General features: G+C 50.6%; 8 protein-coding genes across 8 annotated transcripts; 4 read left to right on the forward strand and 4 right to left on the reverse strand.

Moving 5' to 3' along the window:
- Positions 1-579: 579 nt before the first annotated feature.
- Positions 580-1590, forward strand: PFICI_07024 (uncharacterized protein; the record flags this gene model as incomplete). Its single annotated transcript, XM_007835605.1, has 1 exon — positions 580-1590. The coding sequence occupies one exon, from the start codon at positions 580-582 to the stop codon at positions 1588-1590; it is 1011 nt and encodes a 336-aa protein (XP_007833796.1).
- A 537-nt stretch (positions 1591-2127) lies between these two features.
- PFICI_07025 (uncharacterized protein) lies at positions 2128-3477 on the reverse strand (the record flags this gene model as incomplete). The annotated part of the gene is made up of 1 exon (XM_007835606.1): positions 2128-3477. The coding sequence occupies one exon, from the start codon at positions 3475-3477 to the stop codon at positions 2128-2130; it is 1350 nt and encodes a 449-aa protein (XP_007833797.1).
- Positions 3478-4999: 1522 nt separating this feature from the next.
- Positions 5000-6122, forward strand: PFICI_07026 (uncharacterized protein; the record flags this gene model as incomplete). The annotated part of the gene is made up of 3 exons (XM_007835607.1): positions 5000-5032; positions 5089-5224; positions 5281-6122. 3 exons carry the CDS (start codon positions 5000-5002, stop codon positions 6120-6122), a joined length of 1011 nt encoding a protein of 336 aa, XP_007833798.1.
- Positions 6123-6932: 810 nt separating this feature from the next.
- On the reverse strand, positions 6933-7286 carry PFICI_07027 (uncharacterized protein; the record flags this gene model as incomplete). Its single annotated transcript, XM_007835608.1, has 1 exon — positions 6933-7286. The coding sequence occupies one exon, from the start codon at positions 7284-7286 to the stop codon at positions 6933-6935; it is 354 nt and encodes a 117-aa protein (XP_007833799.1).
- Positions 7287-8156: 870 nt separating this feature from the next.
- PFICI_07028 (uncharacterized protein) lies at positions 8157-9921 on the forward strand (the record flags this gene model as incomplete). Its single annotated transcript, XM_007835609.1, has 4 exons — positions 8157-8252; positions 8323-8559; positions 8615-9769; positions 9847-9921. The coding sequence occupies 4 exons, from the start codon at positions 8157-8159 to the stop codon at positions 9919-9921; spliced, it is 1563 nt and encodes a 520-aa protein (XP_007833800.1).
- Positions 9922-10201: 280 nt separating this feature from the next.
- On the reverse strand, positions 10202-11722 carry PFICI_07029 (uncharacterized protein; the record flags this gene model as incomplete). The annotated part of the gene is made up of 4 exons (XM_007835610.1): positions 10202-10412; positions 10500-10858; positions 10998-11613; positions 11691-11722. 4 exons carry the CDS (start codon positions 11720-11722, stop codon positions 10202-10204), a joined length of 1218 nt encoding a protein of 405 aa, XP_007833801.1.
- A 1729-nt stretch (positions 11723-13451) lies between these two features.
- PFICI_07030 (uncharacterized protein) lies at positions 13452-14618 on the forward strand (the record flags this gene model as incomplete). Its single annotated transcript, XM_007835611.1, has 1 exon — positions 13452-14618. The coding sequence occupies one exon, from the start codon at positions 13452-13454 to the stop codon at positions 14616-14618; it is 1167 nt and encodes a 388-aa protein (XP_007833802.1).
- Positions 14619-14690: 72 nt separating this feature from the next.
- Positions 14691-18728, reverse strand: PFICI_07031 (uncharacterized protein; the record flags this gene model as incomplete). The annotated part of the gene is made up of 7 exons (XM_007835612.1): positions 14691-16824; positions 16885-17448; positions 17514-17538; positions 17594-17764; positions 17820-18089; positions 18139-18331; positions 18402-18728. The coding sequence occupies 7 exons, from the start codon at positions 18726-18728 to the stop codon at positions 14691-14693; spliced, it is 3684 nt and encodes a 1227-aa protein (XP_007833803.1).
- Positions 18729-19159: the final 431 nt, after the last annotated feature.

Raw genomic sequence — 19159 nt, forward strand, 5'->3', positions numbered from 1 at the left:
CTACCTATTAATGATGCCCCAAAGCCCATGATTCTCGCTGACCATGGTTCACATTCGATAGCTGTTGTATATCCCGGTGCGCTTTGATCAATGAATACTATCTGCACGGCCTCTTACTATGCTTGTGAATCTTGAGAAACCGCGGCCAAAATGATTTGCTCATTACGTACGCATTTTCCAAAATTGTCCAGATCGGAGGTTTGGCACGATGCCTATCCTTGATGGCAACTCAGTATACTCAACCCCACTCCTCTCCTGCTTTACCCCACTGTTCGGACAGTACCGAGCACCGGAGACGTCAAGTAAGTGGACACCCGTCCGCTGTGGAATCAAGTGTTATCATACATCCGCCGTTACACTTACACACATATTTAGCCCATCGGCGGCCAAATTTCCATCGGACCGTACATGTTCTTGATAGCAGGAGGAGGCACCGGTGCATAACCACTCATGTGAAAATTCCACATCTTCCCAGAAAAGCTACAGCTATCTAGATCACGGAGCACCCGAGGACTCCATCCCGGACTTTGCCATTTCGTTGAACAGCTTGCAAGCAGTAGGGAAGTAGGAGTACACACAATGTCCGCCGCCGCCGCTGCCGACAAACCCGAATATGACCCCGAACAGTCGGGCGTCTACCTCGTCTGCTCCATGTGCGGAACCCAATTTCCGACTACGGACCGGGATGCCCTTAAGACGTGTTATATATGCGATGATCCGCGTCAGTACACGCCGGGGGCGGGACAGTCCTTTACGACGCTGGACGAGATCCGCAGCGGCGGAAAGTACCAGAACAAATTTCAGCCTCTGTTCTCTGCCAAAGATGGAGAAACAGGAGACCAGTCCGCCTTCATCTCCATTGTCACGGAGCCCAAACTCGCCATTGGGCAGCGCGCCATCTTGATCCGCACGCCCGCCGGCAACGTGCTCTGGGACTGCGTGACGCTGCTGGACGCGGCGACCGAGGCCAAGATCCGCGAGCTCGGCGGCCTGGCCGCCATTGTCATTTCGCACCCGCACTACTACTCGACGCACGCGGCGTGGGCTCGCGCCTTTGGAGACTGCCCCGTCTACCTGGCGTCCGAGGACCGGCGGTGGACGACGCTCGCGTGCCCGCAGCAGGTCTTTTTGGCAGAGGACCAGACCGACTTTGACGTGCCGCTTCCCGGCTCGACGTCGTCCCCCGGGATCAAGATCCTGAAGCTCGGAGGTCATTTCCCCGGCTCGCTGGTCCTGCTGTATCAGTCCCGGCTGCTTATTGCCGATACTCTGTACACCACGCCGGCGGGGCTCGGTAACTGGGATATTGATGCCTTGGGCGCGGCGCGCGAAGGCGGGCGGCCGCCTGGTCTGAATAGCTACAGCTTCATGTGGAGCATCCCCAATATGATTCCACTGGCTCCAGACGAGATTGAAAGGATGTGGAGTGTGCTCAAGAAGCATGGATACATCAGCACGCATGGAGCCTTTGTGGGCATGGACATAATAGGAAAGGATACGGCTGAAATGAGAAAGAGGATCTTGGATAGTATGCACATTCAAATTCGCTATATGGGTTATGGAAACCATACTCTCTTGGCGGAAAAGTGAATCCAAGATAGCTCTTATGGTTCTCGCCGCACCTCTCAACTATGAGAAATCCGAACAAGACGCATTTGGGCCAATGATTCCCCCACGTCCTGTCGGTAGTAACTCCCAGTCGCATAATTTGCACAGCATTTCCGTCTCGGGATCTCTATTGTGGAACTCGACACAGTGACGAGTCAATTTGTCAGGTAGGCATAACACAAAAGCACAAAGGGTATATGTTGGCTGAAATCGTAGTTTTGGTTTGTCAAGCGCTGATGTATAAAGCTGCAAATTGACCTAATCCCCATCATCAAAGACTTAGGCTGCTCTCCTCAGAGGGACTTTTTGCCATTATTATATCTATTCATGGTTGGCAACGATGGTCGCCTTGCTCATTGACGCTACAACTAAATGCCATGGCCACTACCCATCAAATTGCATCGAAAAGGCTGTCATAAGGTTTCTGCAAAGTATGCACAATATGCACCACCACCATCATCACCATAAAATGTTGCCTTTAAACTTGTCCAAGTGTTAATCTGCGCTCTCAGTCTCCTCCTATGAGCTGAGCAAGTGCTCGATAGCACCTTGTACGCTTCCACCACTGCGCCTCAGTGCGGCAACATTTCTGTCGAAGTCAAAGAAACCCATGTCGTTTAGTTGTCGAAGCTGCTCGGCGTACCGTTCTTCGGGTGGTCTGTTGTCAGCAGGGGCGGGTGATGCACCGCCAGGCGAGCCCATGCCCATGAGCTGCATCACCTGCTGCAGAGCCTCCGGAGACATGGGGGGTAGGCCAAAGGGATTGGCAGCGGCAGCGCCAGCATTTGGCTGAGCGCCGCCGAAAAGGGCAGCAAAAGGATTCGGCGGGGGGCTGGTTGAGTTTGCCGCATTGCCACTGTCACCAGAAGCAGTGGTGCGTTGCGCCTCGGTGCTGCCGGCCGTAGCCTGAGAGTCGGCACCGGTTTGAGCTCCAGCTCCAGCTCCAGCTGCAGGAGGAGCGCCAAAAGCACCCATACCAAAGGGGTTCAACAAGCCCGCAAAGGGGTTTGCATTGTTACCACCTCCGCCAGGAAGCTGGAGACCTGCCCACGCGGAAGGGTCGAACGGGTTTGCCTGAGCAGCGCCGTTACTGTTACCAGCCGTGCCGGTTGCATTCGGATCCTGAGGAGTCGTGTCGGTGACACCAGGGGCCGGGAATGCTCCCTGACCACCAGGACCGCCACCGCCTCGCATCATACGCCCGAAGCGCTGAGCACTGCGGAGAGCCTCGGGGTTTGTCATCATGTGACGGAACATGGGGGATCGCAGAATTTCGCGGGCGTTGGGTTGGTCGCGCAGCATGGGGTTCTGCTGAATCATCATGTCAATAAACTGATCATTGTTCAGCATTTCGTTCATTTGCTGCAGCACGTTGGGATCCTGCATCATGCGGCTGAGGCCCTCTTCATCCATCATGGAGCCAGACATGCCTCCGTCGGGACCAAACAGGTCGGCGGATGGAAGACCAGTAAGACCAGCATATCGCGCACCCGTGAGACCGGCAAGAGGGTTGTTGGCTGTACCGGCAGCCATGTTGGTTGGCACTTGAGGTCGCGGTGGTGCTTGCTGAGAGGACGTCGAGGCTGGTGCTGGTGTTGGATTGCTTGCAGCGCTCTTGACGAGGTGAACTGTGTTACCCGCCTTGATCTTGTATGTGCTCAAGGGCTCCTCGTTCTTCATGACGCGACCGGAGTAGATCAACCGTTGGCGCTCGACGGGAATGTTCTCGAAGTCGGCTGTAGACAGCTTGGTCTTGAGGTCGAGTACTGTTGCGCTCTCGGCCATGGTGATGGTGTGGTTGCCCTCGCCCGAGGTCTTGACCTTGAAGGTGACCTGGGAATCGGCGGAGGCCTCAGTAGCGTCGGCCATGGCGGCAGTGTGGTGTCGTGATGCTGATTGACGGTGTATTGGAGATGCTTGCTGGAAACGGGGGACTCGCAACGGACAACTCGGCAAGCCGTCACCTGGAGTCGGTCGAAGTTATGAGTACAGGCTTGCGAGCGCGCAACAGAGACAGGGGTCTTAGAATGGCTGATGCGGTGCGATGCGATGCACGGGAAGAGTGTCTGCGGCTGTACGAGATAAGCTGTGGTGCCTCCTGCCCTTGCTTTTCTCTTTGCGTAGTGCACCTAGTAGGCTGCAAGTAATAAAATGAAGAAGAAAATACGGCGACGTGACTGATAATTGATAATGGACTGACCAGGTACCTTTAACGCTGTGGTCGAGTGCGGCTGTTTGTCACCACGGCGAGTCGCTGTCCTCACTCAAGTGGGCTGAGGTGATAGATAGTAGTAACCCAGTGGTGGGGCAAAGTGCAGCAGGGCGGATGACGACGGTAACTGCTTTTTGATGGATGCGCTGGACGCGATTTCTTTTTGGACTGATTTGCTGGGAAGGAGGCGCCTACCTTACACCCATTATTACATACATTTACGATCTACATGACATTGGTTGGTTACCTAGGTATTTATTTGTTCCTTGATTCTTTGCCACCAAGAGACGCCCCAGGTCTGCCTGGAAAGGACCAAATACCCTCACAGTTACATGATGGATTGGCCGCACATCCGTTGGAACCGACAAAGCGAGCCGTCTTGATCGGCTTCAGACCCTTAGCAATATTTGTACACTTATTTTTGTTTTTTTTGTTTTTTTTCCCTACATCAAACTGACTGGTCACTTTAGGCAGCCTGGGATTCATATCGCTCGCATGCCTCAAGCACTGATTTGGATGTGACTGCTGCTCATCAGCGGACATGCACTGGTCATCCGCTTCTCTTGGCATCTACTGCATTCTGGACCGTCAATATGTGGGGGTTAGGAAACCACCCTGATGCTCTCTAAGCTCACACAGCCAACAACGGGCTGCGCAACAACAAGCAAGCGAGAGCTGATGTCACCCCAAAGACCCTAGCGGAATCCCTTCCAGACCCGACCCAGGCAGACCCTGAATAGGGATGGAGGCCCGGGGCTCGGGACACATATCGCCGTCGCCCCCAGACCAGACCAGATACCCCCGACTGCGTCAATGCTTTAGCGCTTGCGGCCCCAAAACCCGCCCGGGGTCCAACTACACTGTGGTATACCGGAACGAGACGCGGTGTACATCTGCAGTAGGTTAGGGCGCTTTGAATGCGATACGCTTGTAATAGTCTACCTCGGCATCTCATACGCCTTCTCCAACGTTTCTTCATCATCGGCATTTTGCTTTGTAGAGGTCTTCATCTTTTCAATTCTACTCACGAATTCGTGCTCTAGACGGCCGTAGCATCTCATTCTTGATACATCTCGCCTCAAGGTCATCCCCATCGCAGATTTCTATTCTGATCAGTGATAGCTTTGTTGCAATCAAAACAATCCCGTCCATCTTACTCCCGTCACTTATACCGGCAATATGCGGGGCATTCAACTTGCGAAATATGTCAAGGTAAGCCTTCTTGCTGATATCGGTAGTGATGAGCGTGACCTAAGTAATACAAATAGGGCCCTCAAGAGCTCAAGGTCACCGACCTTCCAGATCCTAAGCCAAGTCCCGAACAATACGTGATACAAGTGCACGCTGCCGCAACCAATTTCTTTGACATCCTGCAAGTCCAAGGCAAATATCAACATCAGCCACGTAAGTCGACTCCATCCATGTTGGAAAAGCATGCAATAGACTAAGTGGCATGGTAGCTTTCCCCTGGGTCGGCGGTGCCGAATTCGCTGGAGTTGTTCTGTCGACACCTGCTTCATCAAAGTCACCCAAGTTCCCAGTTGGATCTCGCGTCTTTGGTGCATCGCAGGGCTCTTACGCCACCAAGGTCTGCGCAACCGAGGTACAGCTACTGCCTGTGCCAGAGGGCTGGTCCTTCCGGGACGCATCGGGCCTCTTTGTCACAGCTCCCACCTCTTACGGTGCCCTGGTTCTGCGTGCTGGCGTCAAGGCTGGTGACTATGTGCTGGTTCACGCCGCAGCCGGTGGTGTTGGCCTGGCCGCCGTGCAAATCGCAAAGGCCTTTGGCGCTACAGTCATTGCTACTGCAGGCACGGAGCGCAAGCGTGAAGTCGCCCGGGACTATGGCGCCGACCATGTTGTCGACTACCGCGATGAGAAGTGGCCTGAGATTGTCAAGAAGTTAACCCCCAAGGGCAGGGGCGTTGATATCGTCTATGATCCTGTAGGTCTTGTTGACAAGAGTACCAAGTGTATAGCTTGGAATGGGCGGATCCTGGTTATCGGCTTCGCTGCTGGAACCATTGAAAAGGTTGCCATGAACAAGGTTCTCTTGAAGAATATTAGTCTTGTAGGTATTCACTGGGGCCAGTATGCTGTTCATGAGAAGGAGAGCATCCCTCTTGTATGGAAAGGCATCATGAAGCTCGTGGAGCAGGGCAAGTTCAGGGGCACTGTCTTTACGGACAAGGAGTTTGTGGGACTAGAGAGTATCCCTGATGCCCTGGTTGCGCTTGGAGGTAGAGATAGTTGGGGCAAGGTCGTGGTTCAAGTGCCACAAGGAACGGAAAGTAAGCTGTAATTCACAGCCATAAGCCGGCAGAGTGAGTGAATTTGCATGTGTTGATGGAGTCTCTGAGGATATCTGCCATAGTTGAATACATGAAGCCACCTCGACAATGGAACTGTGTCTGAGCCCTACCATCACTATTGTCCCTCAGCTGCTGGGCAGCCTCCTTTTCTCTCATTCCATAACTTGTAGATTATGTACAAAATGGGACATCATATGATGTTCTGACTGGAACTTTGTTTGAGCTCTACAAGCTATTATTGATCCATTTCGATGGCGAGCAATTGAGCTCTGCGGTTTCGGGCCGGCCCTTCCGTCAGTCGTTGCAATCCCCCGCCCTCGACAAGAATCTCTATGACTCTCGGAGCCTTGGTCTATGCACGCGGTATTGCGCCCTTGGTGATGCAATGAGTCGGAACTCGGCGACCGATGCAGGCTGAACCAGCTTGAACAACCTGGGAAGCTGTGTCCAATGTTTCCGGTGGCGGGCATGACCAGGTCACTCGGAATGTAACAAGCGCGTGGCTTCGTCAGTCATCGATGCACGGAGTAGCGAAGAGCACTGGCGCCATCTTTGATGACTTTGCCAGATCGCTCTCGGTGATTGGGCTTTCTCTGGGGCCGCAGCTGGACCGTTCAGTGATTTAGGGCGCAATCACTGCATCTGGGAGACGAGCAGCCTTTGAACTCTGGTACTGAGCTCGTGCCTTTCCATGTCAAGCCGGCGCAAATATCGTAGATACCTACGCGCAAAGTTGGTACGGGCGGATCGAGCCGGTGTTGAACTATCCGCAAATATATGGGGAGACCACAATAGAGCTTTCAAACAACGTCTTTTGCGGGGGTCTCCGTCTCCTTGTGCAAGCTCTTTGCTTCATGACCAAGCGCCAGCCGGTCAAAGAGCACGTAGGAAGTGACGAGCAGGATGGGCATCGCGACCATGAATCCAATGTACTTTCTCGAGGCAGCCTTGTACGCGGGGCTCGAGGGGTCGATGCGCTTCGGGATGGGCGCGCGAAGACTTTCTGGGAGCTCTGGGGCCGAAGGACCAGGAGCCTTTGCGCCTGGCGACGTTGCAGAGACTGGGACTTTGGCTTGGTACGGCAGAGGAGGCGTCCGGGGTGCTGAAGATTTCGTCGACGTTCGCGACGCGTTTGCCGGTTTGGGGTTTGCCATTCTGGGCTTTGATACTGGGCCGGGTACCTTCAATGGGCGTCGATCGCTCTCGTGTTCCTTACTGCAGATCTGCTTCTAGATTCTGAGAAGCTCTGTAGAAGTAGGGCTGTTGCGCATAAAAAAAAAAAGTGTATGGAGGTCTGCAAAGTATGGAGCTCTGGGAAGACGACAGAGCTTAGTGAAGTTAGTACTAGACTCAGCTGCCGGCCGGACCGCCAAGAACAGCTAAAAGAGCCTACTATAATTCCATCCCTTACATGTAGCATCCATTTCACTATAATCAGTGACCGCCTTGGTGCAGACATTAATTGTTCTGTATCATGCGGATATTCACGAGTAGTTCAAAAACTTGTGTGTAATCGAACCAAACAATTACAGATATTTTTATCTTCTCGTCCTTTCTCTGAAAGCTTGGTGCTTGATTATCTCGTTGAACAACACAAAGTTTGCCCAACGTCCATGACTGGCTGGCTCATCTCATATATCTCAATCCTTGCATCTGTTGACCTGGAGTCTAGTGAGCTTGAGTGACCAACTGCATCTCTGCCCCCGTGACCAACGACGACGGGCTGTGCCGCACATTTTTGTCTTAGGCTCGAGCAAGCTCCCTTCCACCTCAGCTTCAGTTTTGTGGCGGGCTGGTCATAACCCTTTAGTAGACTACATAATTTTGCACATGGTGCTCTAGGGGCGGTCTACGGGAGCGCTTATATGATGAGCCTGCGCGAGACTTGGAAATTGACAGTCATTCAAAGCGTCTACAGTTCTTCCGGTCAAACGCCAATATGATTGAAATTATACTTGCTGCGGCTGCCACCTTACTAATCTCGCATCTCTATATAAGGCTGACATTTGCAAGACATGAGCAATATGCCCATCTTCCACAGCTACCAAATCACACCCTTTGGGGTCACCTCAAGACCTTTGGAGAATTCACAGCTCGTGGGGTCCAGGATCGTCATCCAGGTATGCCTTCAGATGACCCAAGACCGAACTTGGAAGCTATTGATCCCGTATTTCAACACCACATTGTTAGCAAGCTGACAGGCAGGTAGACGAGATGTTTGAAGAGATGTGGACCACTCTTGGCCGCCCCTCTGTGATGCTTGTAGATCTTCGCCCCGTCAGCCCTCCTATGCTTCTTGTTACAAGTCACAGCATTGCAGAACAAATATCCAGGCCATCTCAACAACTGCCTTTCAGCACGCCCAAGTCCTCGACCTGGACCCATATGATTCCAATCATTGGGAAAACTTCGATCTTGGGTAAAGAGGTAAGAGCATGTGCTCTACAACTGGCTCTCTCTGTCGCTGAACTTTTGTTCTCAGGGCCAAGAGTGGAAAGATCTCCGCAAAAAGTATAACCCAGGTTTCATGCCTCAGCATCTGTTGAGCCTCATGCCTCTCATTCTCGCGAAGATGGAACCGTTCTGGAATCACTTGAATCGATCGGCCGCAGCCAATGCAGAATTCTCTTTGGAGGAACTGATTGCAAACTTGACTTTTGATGTTATAGGCGTAACTGTACTTGAAGTACAACTCAATGCACAGCATTTGAATCCTTCAGAGCAAGACCAGCTCGTACATCTCTTTCGGCCCCTTCTTCAAACGTACAAGGACGATAAGAATAACTTTCCATGGTGGATGGTTCCCTTAACCACGTTCAAGCGGCATCGACTAGCCAAGAAAATCGATGTGCTGGTCAAGGATAAAATCAAGCACAAGTACAGCGACTTGAAGAATGAGGCAGAAGAAAACGGATCGAAGAGTATACTCGCCCTCAGCCTCCGCGACACCGAAGCTCTGACACCACAGCTCCTCTCGGAAATGTCAGATCAAGTCCGTACTTTTCTATTCGCCGGATATGACACGACGAGTAGTATGCTGCAGTGGTTGCTCTATGAACTCAGTCGTACGCCCCGAGCCCTCAAGGCTGTTCGCGACGAACTTGACGAGGTCCTGGGGCCGCAGACTGACCCCGAGAGGATATGCGCTTCTCTGTTAGAGAATGGCCATCAACTCATGACGCGCATGCATTACATCAATGCCGCCATCAAGGAGACGTTGCGACTTTACCCTCCTGCCAGCACCGCTCGCATGACGGGACCGCGAAGCGGGTTCACGATCAGCACTGCGGCCGGCGAGGATTACAATGTCGACGGGCTCGTCATGTACTCGTGCCAAAAGATTATTCATCGTGACCCTGCCGTCTTTGGAGATACTGCGGACGACTGGGAACCAGAGCGGTGGCTTGGAGACGCAGCCAAAAGTATTCCCGCGGGGGCCTGGAGGCCGTTTGAGAGGGGTCCGCGCGCCTGTATTGGCACGGAGCTTGCCAATCTTGAAGCCCGTCTCATTGTCGCCATTGTTGCTCGAAAATACGACTTTATCAAGACGGGTCTCGGTGCCAGCGCTCTGGACAAGGAGGGCCAACCCATGTTGGATGAAAAGGGGCAGTACCAAGTAAAGTCAAAATTATACAATGTAAGTGATGGACCTTTGTGTACAACAAACCTTGCCAAGAATTCCTCAACTGATTCACTGGTCCCATGATTTTACAGACTCGTAGAATGACAGCACAGCCAGTAGACGGTACAATGATGAAGGTCAAAGCGGTTGTTTGGCCAAAAGACTAGATTTATCGCCGTAAGACCAGTTCAACTATGCCAACATTCATTTTGAAAATAAAAACGAGCGATATTTTTTGCGGATTTTTCATTTTTGGGAAAGATGTTCTCTCGAAAAAGACCAAGAATAATACTTTCCTAATAATTGTTTTTCTCTCTTTTCCTCGAGGAAATCAAAAGCAACCCATAGTGCACCGAGACATAAATGCATCAGTCTCGCATATTTATTGAACTACGGACAAAGCGTCGAGGAGGATCAGTCGAGGATCACTCCACTAGGACGGCGCGTCTACTTGAGTCTGTTCTGATCCTCGACAGAAACACTGCGGGACTCCCAGCTCGTGTTCTTGAGCGTGGCCCAGCAGTAGTAGTCCTGGACTATGTAGAAGTAGTCCTGGGCGACTGCGGCCCACCAGAAGCGCCGCATGTAGGGGTACTTGGCAAAGAATGCCTTGTAGCTCGGATAGGCCTCCAAGATGTACCAAGCGACAAACAAGAGTCTATGTTATGATCCCAAGTTAGCCATCGCTAATTTAGAAATATCTCTCGAGTTTAAGAGAGAAAAACGAGTAGGATGAGATACTTACGCCAGGAACGGGTTGCAGCGGAAGGCGACGATCCAGGCGACGATGTGCGCGGTAGTGAAGCCAGGACGCATCAAGCGACCCCAGGTCTTGCGGGCGACGAAGAAGCTCCGGTAGACCTGCGGGAGCTGGGTCTGGCGGAGATGGGACTGAATAGTGCTTCGCTCCCAACGAAACATCTGAGAAAAGTAGTCGGATGTAGTCTTGACCGTGCGGAAGACGTCGGTCTCGGGTCCGACGCTCTGGTAGGAGATGACCCAGTCGCGGGTTTGCATCCAGCGAGAGATAAAGGTGTCCTCGCCGACATCGAGCTTCTTGCCACGCCAGTTGTCCTCGATGAATTCCTTGATAAAGTCGGGATCCTATATTTGTGTCTCTTTGTTAGCGATATGTGTCCAGGAGTGTGAACCTGGTCATTACAATGATTGTTGCGCCGAATCATGTGTCATGCATGAAATCATCTTGAATCAAAAGAAACCAAGGAATACGAATTATAAATACCTTGAAGATCTCTGCTCGAATCAGATACGAAGCACCAGTAACACCCCAAGACCAGCGACCAGCAGACCAGGCCACCTTGTGCTTGGGGTTGCGGTCCCAAATTAGACGCATGGCGGCGACCTCGTAGGGAGTGATGACCTTCTCATTGCGACGATCGTCGGGTATGACGCCCTCAATTGCGGGACCGACAGCGCCCATGAATTCATCCTCAAAGCAGGGCAGCATGTTCTCCAATAGACGAGGGTGCCAGGTAATGTGATCGTCAACATTGGCTATAATGTCGCCACGAGCGTGCTGAATTCCAGCAACCATCTGGGCTCTCTTACCCTTGACAGCCGAGGCGATGATAATGACCTTGGCCAGATCCGAATCCGAAAGCTCGGCGTTCTCGACGACGCTGCGAATCTGCTCGTGGTGTTCGGCGATGGTGACGATAATGACCTCCAGGGGCTTATTGTCCAACCAAGTTCGGAGGCAGCGAGCCAGAAGGGTGTTGACAGTGCAGACGAGGATGCTGACCTTGGCGGTAGTGTAGGGAGAGTCCGAGGAGATGGGAACAGGCTTGTAAGCGGCCAGAGCACGTCGGAAGAGAGCCTTCTCGGCCTGGCCCCAGGCCCTGAAAGAGAAATCATTGTAAGTCGTGCCATTGTAGATAGGGTAAAGAAATAAAAGAACAGAATCTCAGTCACTTACCAGAATCCGGCGAGAGGCAAGAGTGCAGACATTGTGCGACACGCGTGAAGAACGGATTGATGCTTTGTGAAAGTTGCACTTTGTCTTATTCCTGCTGGTTGCCCGAATGTGATGTTTTTCTCCAGGCTGAGTGGGATGGGAGGGTGTTGTAATTTGCACTTGTGCAAACGAGACTTCACAAAATTTTTATAGAGCTTGTGGTTGCCGTGACAAATTCACTCTCGGTTGCTGGGCTGATTGTTCGCACCTGTTGACTGGCAATACAAACGATTGTTATGCGATTCTTGGTGGCCGAGTTGGCTATTTCATCATTCACAAGTCGTGGCCAGGCAACAAGTTGAACAAACTGGCATTCTTTGTGAATCGAATTATCATAAACAGAAGAACTGCGACTGTTACCACAAGGTCTTTTGTCATTACTTTTGAACCTGGTGATGATACCATCATATACACATTTACGCTTGGGGGCTAGGCAACCCGACTTGACATTATAGACACCTTGGAATCTACAGGAACATGCAAATGGAGATAGTTCTTTGCGCGTCTTTTGAAGTGCATTGACAAATCAATTATGCAAGACCGTATGTGAAAAAAGAGACGTAGGAATGATGACGCGATAATCTAATTGTCGTTACCTTGTATTTCAATTGTTCACTTGCAAATACCCATAGACAATCACCATAATCGCTGCGCTTTTTATATTTATAGAGATTACGGTGATGATGATCGCACGAGACACTCTATCAAAAGTACGTGAATAGTAGTCGATTGTCGATTGTACAGACAGCCAGGCTCACCAAACGTCTCGAGAGGCCTTTCAAACGATCGCGGCCTATGCCAGTATTTAATAGAAAATAAATGATCAATGGATAATCGAAGCCAGTTATTAATGCCTACAATGGACACATTGATACAGGGCACACTTGGCCAAACATGGCTTCCGTATTTGCTTATACCACAGGTCAACCATTGAATTGCAGATAGTATGGAAAAAATAATAGATCAGGTAATTTGATTACAGTATCACCCAGCTGCAGCGGAAGGTTTCTGCAAAATTCGGATCATAAAGATTACTGCACAGTTGGACTAGCCCTCCAGGTGGCAGCCGACTTGCCTTTTCAAGATGACCGTCCCTTGTAAATGAAGTAGATATGAGTATTTGGTATTTAGCAGCAAAATCTGAAAAATATAAGCCTCGTACATTATGAGCCTAGCCCCTTGAATTTTTCTTGTATTGCTTATTATACTGATCTGCAGCAGGGCCTGGGGAGGGGGAAGGAAATCCGCGCTATTACGAATGTGAGGTTGGTGTGGCAACAAGTGTGGGTAAAGGTTTCGGAGGCGTTATTACCATTCATTAGGGCGCGATGTATAGGTAAAAATGGTACAGCTGTGATACGACTAGCTAGTCTCCAAAGTAAAGAGTAAATTAAAACATGGTCTACATGTACGAAATTGATGTATGATAAACAAACAGACTTGATAAAAACCTTGCAGTTGTGTTTTACCCAAAGTGTGCCAGCCACACTACACACACAGCCACGTCGGCTGTGGCGCATCAAGTTGAGAGTCTACTCCGACGGTTCAGATAATACCAAGCGCAAAGCTCAACCCTTCAATTCCTTTCCTCCAATATATACACGTCCACCCACTCGCCAAGTAAAGATCAGCGAGGCATTGGAATATCCCATTACTGTAAACTCGTCCAAATCCTCCCCACTCAACCTTTTTTCTCGGGTCAAAGCAGAATTCCCGTGTCGAATGGCGCTCCGCGTTCGTTTGTCAAGAGCAGCAGCAGTCTCAAGCCCGCTCGGAACTTCCTTGTTAGCATCATCTACTTTTCAGACGGCTATAGCTCACCGAGCCTACACTACCGGGCGCGATGATGACCGTGCCCAGCCTGCGCAGATACCTTTGTTCTGGGAGAAGCCCCGCACGCCAGGAAAGGAGGAGGCTGATGCTCTGCTTTCGTCGCTGCGCAGCAAAGGCGGCGCTGAACCTTGGGCTTCCGAGGAAGATGAGATCTTGATTGCGCAATTGGTCTTGTGGCCAACAACTGGCGAAGAACAGCTGAAGAATCTCGCAATGAAACTGCAGCGCCCCCCTGAGAGCGTGACTGAACGTCTGAAGACGTTGGCTAGCGACCCCAAGTTGGATGGGAAGCTTGCATTCACAGACGAGTTTCTACGAAGCGACCTCAGCGCCAAAGAGGAGCAGATCCTCCTTGAACGAATGGAATACATCATCGAAACTCTTCTCAACAACACTATTGGTGTTGATTACCTCTGGAAATTCAACTTAGTGTACCAATCAGATAATTCGTTCACGGATTGGGCACATTTGATTCTTGACTTGATTCCGTTGCAAGTCAAGCATATCTTGGCGGCAAGCAGACCACCAACAGCCAGGGAATTGTTGACGTTGCCTTGGAGTCACACACAGTCCATGGGAGTTTATGGAAGGATTTTTATACCCAGAAACGCTGAAGCATATCAATCAGGACACTTTCTCTACGTGGGCACAGCCATCTTGGATCAACTTGGACTGCAGGGAAGGAGAATTCGAGATAAGAAAGTGGATCGTGATTGGACGAGTGATGGCGAGAAAGGACAAAATATGAACGGCAAGGTGAGGTTTTTCGATTTAATCGTTATTGATCCTGCGGGAAAGGACTTCGACGGTATTAGGGAGGCAAGCCATTTGATTTTGCTTGCCGAGGCGGCTCTTAGTATCTGGCTTGGAGCATTGCCGTTCGAAAAGCCTGGATATGAATCCTGGAAAAATATCTTTCCTTGGACCAGTGAGGGCGGCTATGGATATGCAGGCACCTTCTCGGACAATCCCTTGATAGAAGGTACGTTGAAGCATTCGGCAAGGAGGCGAGCGAAGGCTGCAGAAGCCGATTCAGTTGACATTAGCTCAGTATAAAAAAAAAGCTAGAAAAGATGAAAACATGATTAAAAGGAACATGACTCAGAATTGTTATGTGTGTGTCACTTGCTACCTGTGCAAGACTGTATGGCGTCCTGCGCCGCTGATACTGGTTCCCACGCGCGGCCCCCTCCGTGATGGGCCGTTTAAGAGTGTCTTGATGAGCTTGAGATCACCCTTTTTTGAGGCCAAATCGAGCGCAACACGGTACGTCTCCGTGTCAAAGTCGGCCTCGGCTTCGAGAAGTCGAGCGACTACCTCGAGGTGCCCCCCGGTCAAGGCCAACTGGAGCGCCGTCTCTTCCACCCGCGAGGTCAAATTCACATGGGCCTGGGCGACGAGAAGTCTGTCAACGACTGCCAAATGGCCCCTGCTGGCGGCCATCTGCAACGCCGTCTGCCCCAGGTCATGTGCGGCGTCGACATTGGCCCCGGCCTGGAGGAGTCGATCAACCACTTCTAGATGGCCCCTTTTGGCCGCCAATTGGAGCGCTGCTTGGCCATAAGACGCTGCATTGACGTCTGCCTTGGCTTTGAGAAGGCTATCTACTATTTCCGAATGGCCATTTACCGAAGCAAGTTGCAGTGCAGTCTGCCCGGGAGATCCCGCATTGACATCTGCACCAGCAGCCAGAAGTCTATCGACAATGGCTCGGGAGCCTCTTTCGGCGGCGAGTTGCAGCGCACTGGTTCTGTGGAATTGGGCATTGACACCGGCGTGGATCGCCAGGAGTCTATCGATTTTCTCCCCATGGCCATACTCTGCAGCAAGTTGTAGTGCACTTCTACCATCGCTATTAATCGTGTTGACCTCGACCTTGGCTGCGAGGAGCTGCCCGACCACTACCAGATGGCCACCACTGACGGCAAGTTGTAGTGCAGTCCGTCCGTCGATGTTGTTGACCTCATTCCCGGTTTTCAGGAGCTTTTCGACTACCAGCGAGTAGCCCCTTTCTGCAGCGAGCTGCAATGTAGTCCCGCCGGGTTCCCAAGCCTGGCGAGCTTTGGCTGCTGCCATGGCGGCAACGATACTTGAAACCACCAGTATATGGCCCTTGGCGGCGGCAGCTTGGAGAGCTACCCATGTATTACATTCTGCAGGCTCTGTCTTCAAGTTGGCTCGGCGTGCTGATAATTCGTCAACTACTTGAAGGTGGCCATTCTTCACAGCAGCCTGTAAAGCAACCACAGCTACCTCTCCAAGCTCCGGGATGCCTGCCAACATTCGAAAAAATTCGAGATCATTTTCCTCGGCTGCCTTTTCAAAGGCGGTCTTTGCTTCTGGCACAGGTTCAAAACGTGAAAGCAAAAGATGCATCATTGCATAATGCCGATGCTCGAATGACCATTTCCAGATCTCATACTTGGAGGTGGGGAGGTCGCCTTGCCATGGTGTTTGTGCGCGCCCAAGGCTCTGCACGCCCATTACAAAATTGGCCCAAATCCCCCAGGTCTCTGATTTCTCTTTCTTGAATTGTGTGGTGTGGTAAATCCAGTGAATTGATGCATATTTAAGAAAAGGGTGCTCATCATCTATAATCGAAACGGACGTAGAAACATGCGGCGATATCGCGGTGGATGTTCTTAGATCGTGTTTTGACGCACTGGATTTGGGCCTCCACTGTGACAGCATCGCAGCACGTCTTGATCCCGGTTTCAAAACCTGCTGTACTATCTGGACTGGGTCGAGCACAAGAGGTTTCGGCCGTACGGCCAATGTGGTCTTGAAGTCGTTGAAATTGAGGTATGTCACGCATATCTCGCCAAGTCTGTGGTCAACCTCTTCCACTTTTAAGTGGTAGTCTTCGAGTGTAGACGTAGTGGATGTCCCCATCAGGAACTGCTTGATGGCAGAATGCGCAAACTGGACAATATGGCTTTCTTCATCGACCTGAATCAGATTCTGGCACCATGATACTATGCTGTCCATGTCGTTGTATAGACGATCTGGTCTCGAATATTGCTGACCAATATCAATTGCGATGGCCTCGCGAAGTTCGAGAAGAGATAACGGTCGTTTGGATCCAGCAATCCATGGGAAAACCTTTCGTGCCGCTTTGCCATGATGACCGTTCTCTATTCTACCAAGCGCTCGTCGAAACGTCTCTGCCAGACCTTCTGGGAGATCGCACAAGACTTGCCGAATATCCTCATCACAGTGCTGGGAACATACGGTCTCGAGCTGGAAATAAGCCCAGAGAAACCTGCTTGATTAGCAAATCCTGCGGGAGAGAACCATGGATACTTATGTGGAGGTAGCTTACATTCCCTGGGCACCTTGAACCAGTGCATTCTTGATATCCTCGATCAAGGACTGATCTCCGACCTTGAAGTCCCCATCCTCATGTTTCTCATTGAGTATTCCTTCGACGTAGGTGGAAATATCCTCATTTGTTGCTGCACAGTCCAATGTGAGATACTCCATTGACCTGAAATACTTTTGAATCTCTTCTCGAAGACTCGGGCGGCTCGCCAGAAACACGCGTATGTTGGCATTAGCAGAACATAATTTTGCCAATTTACTCAGTAGCTCTTTGCGATCCATTTTGCTACATTCGTCGAGCCCATCAACCAAAATGAATGACCTTTGTGGCACTGACATGTATCTTTCAAGAGGCTTCGAAAGGTCATGCCAATCCGCTGCTGACGTTTCGTATAACTCTTCTGGAATATCCATGGCCTCTAGCCTTTGGCGCAGGATTGACTTGAGGGCAATTTCGGCGCGCAGAGACTCGCTGTCATCAAACTGCGCAAAAAAGAACGAAACCGGTCCCAGAGAACTATTCCCGTCCTCCTTGATTTGGAGAATATGTTGAATCACACTTGCGCTATGTGCCATTTATTATTGTCAGTAGAGTAATTCGTATTGCAAAAAAAAATGACAAGCACCTACGTGATAATAGTCTTTCCGGACCCAACTTTCAACAATCAGAAATAGCTCGATACTTAAAAAAAGACTTGGGATAATCTTACTTTTACCTGAGCACCAAAGTAGAGAACTTTCTCCCTCGAGCCACTGTTGGAATTGTGGGGTTTCAAAGACCCAATTTGCTGTGCTGCTGTATCGTTTCTGACTACTTTGCTTGAGAGCCCTCATGTAGTCATGGGTTGAAAGCGAATCCAAGAGCTGTTGTCTCTTTTTCCCTGTACTAAATGTCAGCGCCAGTCTGGCAAGTGAGTAGAGTGTGAAAATGCGCACGCATGTTTTGTTTATCGTTTTGTAATTGTCTGTCTTCCATTTTATGCAGGCTGCGATCCGTACGTGAGAAGAATCGGTTCATCTTGGACCTGCCCTTTGCTGCTTCGCGCTGTGCTATTACTTGTTGTTTCTGGTGACGCTGAATAGCTTGTGCTTGAGCAAATATCATCTCTTCTTTGATGTTGTTACTGCATCTTTCAATGTCCTCCAGATCTGGCTTGAATTCCTTGTCGAATGACATTCGAAGCGCTTGGGCGACTTGCATTTGCCCTTTTGTTTACATTAGCCAAAGCCTTGTTGCAAAGAATTCGGTACAAACAAGGACGCTTTATTGCCTCCAACACATGCTTGCAGCAATAGACTATCGACGCATAGAATTTGTTGATTGATTTTTGCAATCTGGTCGATTCAGGATATAGTGACTGGTACTCGGATACGAGTGGACATAGGCTGCCGAGCTTCAGGAACAAATTGGAAGTAGCATCGTAATACGATGTGAAGTTTGTAACGACCTACACCGTGCTTTTAGCACAAGCCTGCTCATTGAAAGTGAGAGCGGCTCTTCAGCTTCAACATACTTACTATCATGGTCAACTTGACGCTGCCCCACAACAGCGCGGCAACCTCTGGACGTGCAGATACGTACGTGTCCATGATATTGCAGAAGCTTCCAATTGACGATAGCAAGGAGTATAAACGGCTAGAAAAACTTCTGCCCTTTCGTTGTCTGTTCATCAAGTCTAGTTTGGCGGTAAATTCCATGACCGTGGCCGTGTTGGGGTTCCCGCCCATTGACTTGAGTTCTCGGCGCTGGTCATCGCTCAAGACGCTTTGGAATGTGGCAATGGCAATCTGAAGATCTTCTGGTGCCACTGGTTGACTGAGAAGAGAAGATGAGGTCTCTGCCATTGCGATAGTATGCCCCAGCTGACAAGTCGCTGAGAACGATGGCGAACAGATGGGAGGCTGGGGAAAATATGCGTCGCATCGCAGTGACCCGCACGCGCTAAAGAAGGAAGAATGTGAGGATGCCAAAAGTCGAAGCATTTTCAGCGACATGATCAGTTCTCTTGACCAGGGTGCGGGCGCCGTTTCCCAATGGAATCGAGGTGGGGTGAAGGATCCTGCAGCATGTACGGACTAGACATCTATCTCATCCACGGGATGGGCCATGCTGGGATTGCGTTTGATACATACACGATAAGTGCGGCAACAACCAACGTGATTTGACTGTGTCTGTAAATGCCGTATCAAGTCCAGGATCTCAACGCTGCCAAAGTTGACCTTCGTAGATAACCAATATATGTACTTTTTCCCCTCTAGTCGACTTCGTGGTGCTT

This window comes from Pestalotiopsis fici, assembly GCF_000516985.1.
Source record: "Pestalotiopsis fici W106-1 unplaced genomic scaffold PFICI_Scf_4, whole genome shotgun sequence".
NCBI lineage: Eukaryota > Fungi > Ascomycota > Sordariomycetes > Amphisphaeriales > Sporocadaceae > Pestalotiopsis > Pestalotiopsis fici.